This window comes from Gasterosteus aculeatus, chromosome 6 (assembly GCF_964276395.1).
Source record: "Gasterosteus aculeatus chromosome 6, fGasAcu3.hap1.1, whole genome shotgun sequence".
In the NCBI taxonomy this organism is placed as follows: domain Eukaryota; kingdom Metazoa; phylum Chordata; class Actinopteri; order Perciformes; family Gasterosteidae; genus Gasterosteus; species Gasterosteus aculeatus.
Window position 1 is genome coordinate 3,995,117 of NC_135693.1, and position 7,533 is coordinate 4,002,649.

The following is a 7,533-nucleotide window of genomic DNA, read 5'->3' on the forward strand; positions in this document are numbered from 1 at the left end:
CACCTAAAAAAGCTGCTGAACTACTAAAGCATGCCAAGGTAGCTGTCATGGCTGCCTGTTGTAGGTCATACGTTTGTATAAAGTGTGCAACCAGTTTCATGTTTTTATAGCTGTGTTTCCTCATTCAGCTGCTGCCCTAAAATATGGTATAGAATCATCACTACGGATAACAGCTCAGAAGTATGAAGTTACTGCAAGAGAGGGTGAGCTCAGACGGTTTATTTCATACTTTAAAATAAGCCTTCTAAAAATGATATACTTATCTGGGGGAGTCATGAAGCAAGGCTCCAAAACGTCTCTGCCACATGGAACTTGAAAAAGTTGCCGCAGCTTTCCAAAGGAGGAATCAGATGATGGTGAAAGCACCTTCACTTTTAGCCATCACAATCTCTGCCCCTGCAACTCTTTGCAATGTACATAAAGGGGGACTTTATATTAGTTTTAGATATAAGATAAGATATTATTTTCCCCACCTGCCCTCAGTTTATTTGTTTTCTTCACACAGGTATTAGAGTGGTCTGGTTGGACTGCATTGAGAACATCTCCCTGGTCACGACATGCAAACAGCGCCGCTCCCCGGACAGCCTCCAACATTTTATTCTGATGAAGTCATCCTCCCTGAGGCCAAAGTATAGCAGCCTAACAAAATACTTCGTTAAAATACTACAATACTACAATACAAAATACTTTGACAGCTCATGTGAGAATCAGAGGCTAAAAAGAGCAGAGATAAGATTTCATAAAAAAGAAAAATCTTCTCATAAAAAATTAACTTTGGGATTTTTGCACCGCCACAGTTCTGCGGAGTCCTGCTGAAAGGTGGTTGTGCAACCAGACACACACGTGGTCGTACCTGGGCACAGTGGAAGATTGAAGTTTGCAGTCAACCCTTATGGGAAATACACAAACGGTTTGAAATATCTGGAGTTGTTCATTTATTTTTTATATTTTTAAAAATATGTATGCATGTATTACTTAATAATCTATATTTAGAATGTTGTTCATACTCTATAGATTAATGCAGCTAGAATGTAGAACCTTTTCATTGTGCAAATGTTGCAAACTTAATTTCTTCAATAGTTAAACATTGCAAGACACAGTTAAAGATTATTGACAGAGGCTGGACAAAGATGACTCAAATGTTGTACACACACACACAAAACAATTTTGTAACTACTGGCAGGGAACCTTTGATAGGAATGGATCTATAGTGGATTCTGACCCTTGACCTTTTCTATACCATGCAACAGATACTTTCCCTAGGGGGGCAATCAACTTTATTTCATCACTTTACGTTGTGGCCCTTTTAAATCAGTACATTCCTGAGTTAGACATGCCAGAAGCACAACACTTACATATCATAATGTATCAAATTATCAGGAGCCAACTGAGCGATAAAAAATGCATAACAAAATATAACAATTCAAATATGATCTATTAGGATTCATTAAGCCATCTCACTATTAAAATGGAAAGCTCCACCTTGAACAGACGTTGAGTAAATGTTGGCACACCGTGCTAATAATAAGAGTCTACCACAGCAAATAACAACATTCCCAGTTGGACTAACGTGTGAAAAGTAAAATGTTTACCTCGGGCCCCAAATCTTAAAATTTGGTTCTGTAAAGCACTCAGCGGTCAGAAATATCGGTGAAATAGGCCTAGCTGAGGAAAGTTCCAAATAGGTGCATTAGTAGTTTGCTTTGATACAACAACCACAGTTATAAAGTACAGGCTCACCCACCAAGTGAAAAGTAGACTCTTATAAGACTCTAATAAGATACTTAAAATGTGTCTCAAAGTAAAGCATTATTAATCAATAACTGTGAGGCGCAATGCATATTTCAAAGCTCAAATGTTATACTGTCTATAAAGTTTAGACTCTAGACGAATGACGTCAGCAGGAAGAAGCCCCACCCCTCGGTTCTCTCCCCGCGCAGTGTCGTCAAAGATCGCGTATGCTTAAGAAGATGTTGATCACCAGAAGATGGAACCGGAAACATTATTGTTTTATCATCGGCCACGCGTTGTATAGAGTGTTAAACCTGTGTCTTTTTTTCGTGGGGAAGTTATAAAACATCTCTCTTTTTTAGGCGCGTTACTGGGAAAGCTGCGTGAATGACACGTGACTCTTCCTATTCTCTGACTCCGACATTTCTATCACAGGGAGAGCTCCTCCTTTTTGTCTCCTCTCTGATCCCCTCCATGCTCTGTTCCCGGTTTCTTGTTGTGATGCTACATTGACGCCTTTTACACCGTTTGTGTCTTTCTGCAAGTGAATTCACCACTATTTCATACGACCAAGCTCCGTCAGCATCACTGTAAACATGGCCGGAGTCATCCGGAGGCTCGACGAGACTGTTGTCAACCGGATCGCTGCAGGAGAGGTCATCCAGCGCCCGGCCAACGCCGTCAAAGAAATGATTGAAAACTGGTAACTCACTAACTAGCTAACGTTACATAGCACAGTTACGTTCAAAAACGTAGGCCTGCGTCAGGCGTTTGATAAGTGGCTTTAAAACACCTGCAGTGTAACGTGGCAGGAGATACCTGTTACGCGCCGTGCATGGTTACCTCGGGGCCACGTGTTACGTCACTCTCACAACCCTTGACTTGAAAGGCACCATGTCTGTGTAGTGGCTGACTTTTATTGTGTCTTCCAGTTTGGACGCCAAGTCCACCAACATCCAGGTGACGGTGAAAGACGGCGGACTGAAGCTGCTCCAGATCCAGGACAACGGAACTGGCATCAGGGTGGGTGACGAGGGCAATGGGGGCGGGGTCCATCGGAAGTGTCCGTCAGGCATGTTTTCCCCTTTGTGATGACTGTAGAGTTTAAGTCAAGAGACAATAGAAATAACCCTGTGTATCCAGTCTCAATTCAGTCTGCTGCCCCCGGTTCAGTGTTTTGTTTCCCTACTGCTGAGGGGGTGTGCGGGTCCCTGCGCCAACATCTTTTAACCACCTCTGATCCGTCTGTCTGGCAGAGAGAAGATATGGACATTGTTTGTGAGAGGTTTACCACCAGCAAGCTCCAGACGTTTGAGGACCTCTCAGCTATTGCGACCTACGGATTCAGAGGAGAGGTAGAGCAGCATCCTTCGTGTTATTACACGGGGACGTCCATTTTTCTATGCGAGTACGTCACAGTGGTTGTCTGTTCTTGTTTTCAGGCCCTTGCTAGTGTGAGCCATATTGCCCATGTGACCATAACGACTAAAACAGCCGACGCAAAGTGCGCCCACAGGTATGCTACCGTTTGAAGTGCTTCCATCGTCTCCAGGAGAGTAAAAGCACATTATAATGGATGGAATTAAGCAGGTGGGTAGAGCTCCTGTGACCTGATCCATTGTCTGCAGAGCGAGCTACAGCGACGGCAAACTGAAAGCGCCCCCCAAAGCATGTGCCGGCAACCAGGGAACCCAGATCCTTGTGAGTTGTGGAGCGCGTCAACTTTTCCAGATTGAAGTCCGTGGAGTGCCAGAGAGACGTGAACACAGTGTGCGCTCCCTGCCTGCAGGTGGAGGACCTCTTCTACAATGTGTCCACCAGGCGGAAAGCCTTAAAGAGCCCCAGTGATGAGTACTCCAGGATTGTAGAAGTGGTCAGCAGGTCTGTGGTCTTCGCTTTGCCATTTTTGTCTCTTGATTCCTGCTCGTTGGATGAGTATCATTGTGTTTGGATGACTCACATTGTAATGTTATTTTGAAGGTACGCCATACATAATTCAGGGAAAAGTTTTTCGGTCAAAAAGGTGAGATGTGCGTCTTTTAAAAAAATAAAAAATTCTTAGCGTTTCTTAAGGACGACCAATGACTTCACAACACAATAAATAATCTCCCAATTATGGATAAGGCTGCACAGAATGACTCTTTCTTCCAGCAAGGAGAGACCGTGGCGGCCGTGAGGACTCTTCCCAACGCCTCCGTAGTAGATAATATTCGGGGAGTTTTTGGAAATGCAGTCAGCAGGTAATAATCAACGAGAGGGAAGCAGATGCACTGAGGTGCTCTCTGGCGTCACGTGACCTCTGTGGCCCGTTCCCAGGGAGCTGATCCAGGTCGGCTGCGAGGATCAGAAGCTTGCTTACAAGATGAAGGGCTACATCTCCAACGCAAATTACTCCGTAAAGAAATGCATCCTGGTGCTCTTCATCAACCGTACGTGTCGCGGAAAGTCTCACAAAAACGTGGCTCGCCGGTGCAGAGGTTTTAACGTTGATGAACCGTTGTGTTCTGCCTCAGATCGCCTGGTGGAGTCGAGTGCGCTGAAGAAGGCAATCGAGACGGTTTACGCCGCGTACCTCCCCAAGAACTCGCACCCTTTTCTGTACCTCAGGTGAGTCCACGCGCATGCCTCCTGTTTGTCCATATCGTCTGCGGCAGCCTGAATATAATTTGACATCCACCCGCTTGCGTTCCGATGCCCACAGTTTGGAGATCGCGCCGCAGAACGTCGACGTCAACGTCCATCCCACAAAACACGAGGTGCACTTCTTGCACGAAGACAGTGTCATTGAGAGCGTCCAGAAGCACGTGGAGAGCAAGCTGCTTGGCTCCAACTCCTCACGCACGTACTTCACTCAGGTATCCGTCCAAGTAGTCCGGCATCGTCACCGCGGCAATAGATCGGACCTCTGTCGTTTTTAGCTCTGGTCAAATGTTTGCAAAATGGATACAGTGTAAATCTCCGGATGGACCCAGAGAAAAACTTGAATTTCAACACACACACACACACACACACACACACAACATGTGTTTTTGTGCAGACGTTGCTGCCGGGTCTGTCAGCTGGCGGCGAGGTCAAGTCCCCCGGCGGCGGCGGCGAGCCCGGTGAGCGAGTCTACGCACACCAGATGGTGAGGACCGACTGTCGCGCGCAGAAGCTGGACGCCTTCCTCCGGCCGAAGGAGACGGCGCCGCGCGACCCCGACGCAGCCGGGCCCAGCGGCGGTGAGGCGGCCCGGACCGGCGGCGCGGAGATGGACGAGGCGGACGACGCGGACATGCTGGCGGCCCTGGCCGAGCAGGAAGCGGAGCGGCCAGAGGGTAACCAGGGCGACGCTCAAAGGTAAAAACTGAATCATCCTGGCTGCATTGGGTGTGCCAGTAGAGACTAGACGGGACAGCACAAGTCTGGGTGTAGGAGCAACCCATTAACGCTAGCAAGTCATACCGACGTGCAGGGCATGAGTCGAGCGAGAGGGCGGAAAGAATGCAATAGTTACCATGTTTCATCACTCATGAGTTATGTCACCTTTTTTAAATCCGCGGGTAACAAAGTAGCAAGTAGCAGTGTTCAAAGTTTACAATTTTACATGAGGAACCCTCCTGAGAAAGCTAATTGTTTAAGTTTAGGCAATAAAAAAGCCCCACATCAGTCCAGCTTTCGGCAAAAGGTTTACGTAAAGTGAAGAAAAGTCCAGGAGCTGCTGAATGTGTGATCTGGTCAAGTCTCTCTAACTTAATCATAAACTTGCCATATGGTCATTTAATTAGGTTAGAGAGATTGGCAAAGATTGACCAGATCACACATCCAGCAGTGGCTGTGCAACAGGAGCACTTAACCGGAGTGGCCTTCTGATGAATTCTATTCATGCTCTCCTTAGACAGACTTTTGTTTTTGAACAGCTACTGAGAGAAATATCTGGGTCTTAAGCTCCTGGACTTTTCATCACTTTACGTAAACCTTTTGCAAAAAGTCCAGTTTACTGGTCTGAATATATCTCTTCTGCCCCTCTGTGGCGAAAAAGAAAATCTCATGCTGCTTAAACTGGTCGGTGAATAAGCGCTTACACGTGTTCATAGGTTGTGTGAGTTACTGTGTGTGTGTCGGTGTGTGTGTGCGCACGCCAGGAAGCGACCCAGGAAAGAGCAGCAGACGGAGGAAGAAGTCCACGAGGACCTGACAGCTGCTGCCACGCCCAAGAGACGGGTCATAAAACTGACCAGCATCAAAGAGCTCCGAGCGGAGGTCACCGAGAACGCACACAAAGGTACTAACAGAACTCTCTTCTCCATTATTAGTTATGCTACCTTTTGTTACTTATTGGTCATTCATCAACTCGTCAGCATAATCTACAACTCAAAATAAATCAAATAGGCTTCCGTTTTGTTTTTCCTTCACTGGAGTTTGTACTTTTACCTCCAGGGCTTCAAGAAATGCTGCAGAACCACTCGTTCGTGGGCTGCGTGGACCCACAGTGGACCCTGATCCAGCATCACACCAAACTGTACCTGCTGAACACCACTAGGCTCAGGTCAGCGCTGAGCCCCTCCACGTGGTCGTGGTCCCGGCCCGCTGCTCCACGTCCCGCTTGACTCTTGTTTGTTTCTGCTGCAGCCAGGAGCTCTTCTACCAAATACTCATCTACGACTTTGGGAACTTCGGCGTACTGCGGCTGTCGGTAAGTCGAGTGTCTTTTGGGGAGTGTTTGCATACGCTGCACAGGGGGGATTCTCTTCTTGCGGCTGATCATGTGCATTCAGACACCAGCGCCGCTTTATGACCTCGCCATGCTGGCTCTGGACTCTGAGGAGAGCGGCTGGACCGAAGAGGACGGTCCTAAAGAAGGCCTGGCCCAGTACATAGTGGACTTCCTGAAGAAAAAAACGGAGATGCTCGAGGACTATTTCTCCATAGAGATAGACCAGGTCGGTTGGGACATGGTGCAGTTTGTCTTTTAGTAAGCCCGTCTGACCAAATCTGGACGGGAGTCGTTTTTGGTCGTGCTGTAAACCTGACGTTTGTGCATTGTAGGACGGGAACCTAACGGGGCTTCCGTTACTGCTCGACGCGTACACGCCGATCATGGAGGGTCTCCCCATGCTCATCCTGCGCATGGCCACCGAGGTGAACCTCTCTCCTCACTTATCACCGGACCAAACAAACCGTTCCTGAAGGCTCACGCTTGTTTTGCAGGTGAACTGGGACAATGAAAAAGATTGCTTCAGAGAATTAAGCAAGGAGTGCAGCATGTTCTTTTCCATCAGGAGGCGCTACGTTCTTGAGGCGGAGCAGGTGGGAAGGGGAACCAGACGAACTTCAGCTTCCTTTACATTTGCGAAGATGAGGCAGCGGTGTGATGTTGTGACTCGTTTCAGGATGCCGAGGGGAACTCGTGGCGCTGGAAGCTCGAGCACGTCATTTGCAAAGCTTTGCGAAGCCTCTTGAGTCCGCCGAAAAGCTTCAGCGAGGACGGCACCGTGCTGCAGATCGCCAACTTACCCGATCTCTACAAAGTGTTCGAGAGGTGCTGAACCCGACCACACGTGCTGCTCTGTTGCTTTTGTTTTGTGAATAAATACTATACAGTCATACAGAGGTTTGTCTTTGAGGGAAAAACACTTCAGATGTGCTTTTTAAATGTGCCAAGGCTATGTGGGGTTTTCCAAAAGTAAGAAGTGGAATGTGCCGCTAGGAAAAATAGGAATTGGGTCACGAGTCCCATTACGAAAGCGAAAACGTGCCAGCACGCTTGCTCCGTGCTCCTCGTCAGCGTAAAACATAAGTGGGCAGTTTGGAGGGAATCAG

General features: G+C 47.6%; 1 protein-coding gene across 1 annotated transcript; it reads left to right on the top strand.

The window, feature by feature from the left end:
- The first annotated feature begins 728 nt into the window (after positions 1 to 728).
- mlh1 (mutL homolog 1, colon cancer, nonpolyposis type 2 (E. coli)) lies at positions 729 to 7,319 on the top strand. The gene is made up of 19 exons (XM_040179049.2): positions 729 to 2,434; positions 2,664 to 2,754; positions 2,988 to 3,086; positions 3,174 to 3,247; positions 3,360 to 3,432; positions 3,521 to 3,612; positions 3,712 to 3,754; positions 3,883 to 3,971; positions 4,048 to 4,160; positions 4,245 to 4,338; positions 4,433 to 4,586; positions 4,769 to 5,070; positions 5,856 to 5,995; positions 6,151 to 6,259; positions 6,343 to 6,406; positions 6,489 to 6,653; positions 6,760 to 6,852; positions 6,922 to 7,020; positions 7,104 to 7,319. The coding sequence occupies exons 1-19, from the start codon at positions 2,328 to 2,330 to the stop codon at positions 7,257 to 7,259; spliced, it is 2,157 nt and encodes a 718-aa protein (XP_040034983.2). The 5' UTR covers positions 729 to 2,327; the 3' UTR covers positions 7,260 to 7,319.
- The last annotated feature ends 214 nt before the right edge of the window (positions 7,320 to 7,533 follow it).

Excerpts from the sequence above, each read along its gene's own strand:
- mlh1 (XM_040179049.2), top strand. The coding sequence starts at position 2,328 with ATGGCCGGAGTCATCCGGAGGCTCGACGAGACTGTTGTCAACCGGATC. Across the intron at positions 3,972-4,047 it reads TTTGGAAATGCAGTCAGCAG|GGAGCTGATCCAGGTCGGCT; the intron begins GTAATAATCAAC and ends GCCCGTTCCCAG. Across the intron at positions 6,407-6,488 it reads TCGGCGTACTGCGGCTGTCG|ACACCAGCGCCGCTTTATGA; the intron begins GTAAGTCGAGTG and ends ATGTGCATTCAG.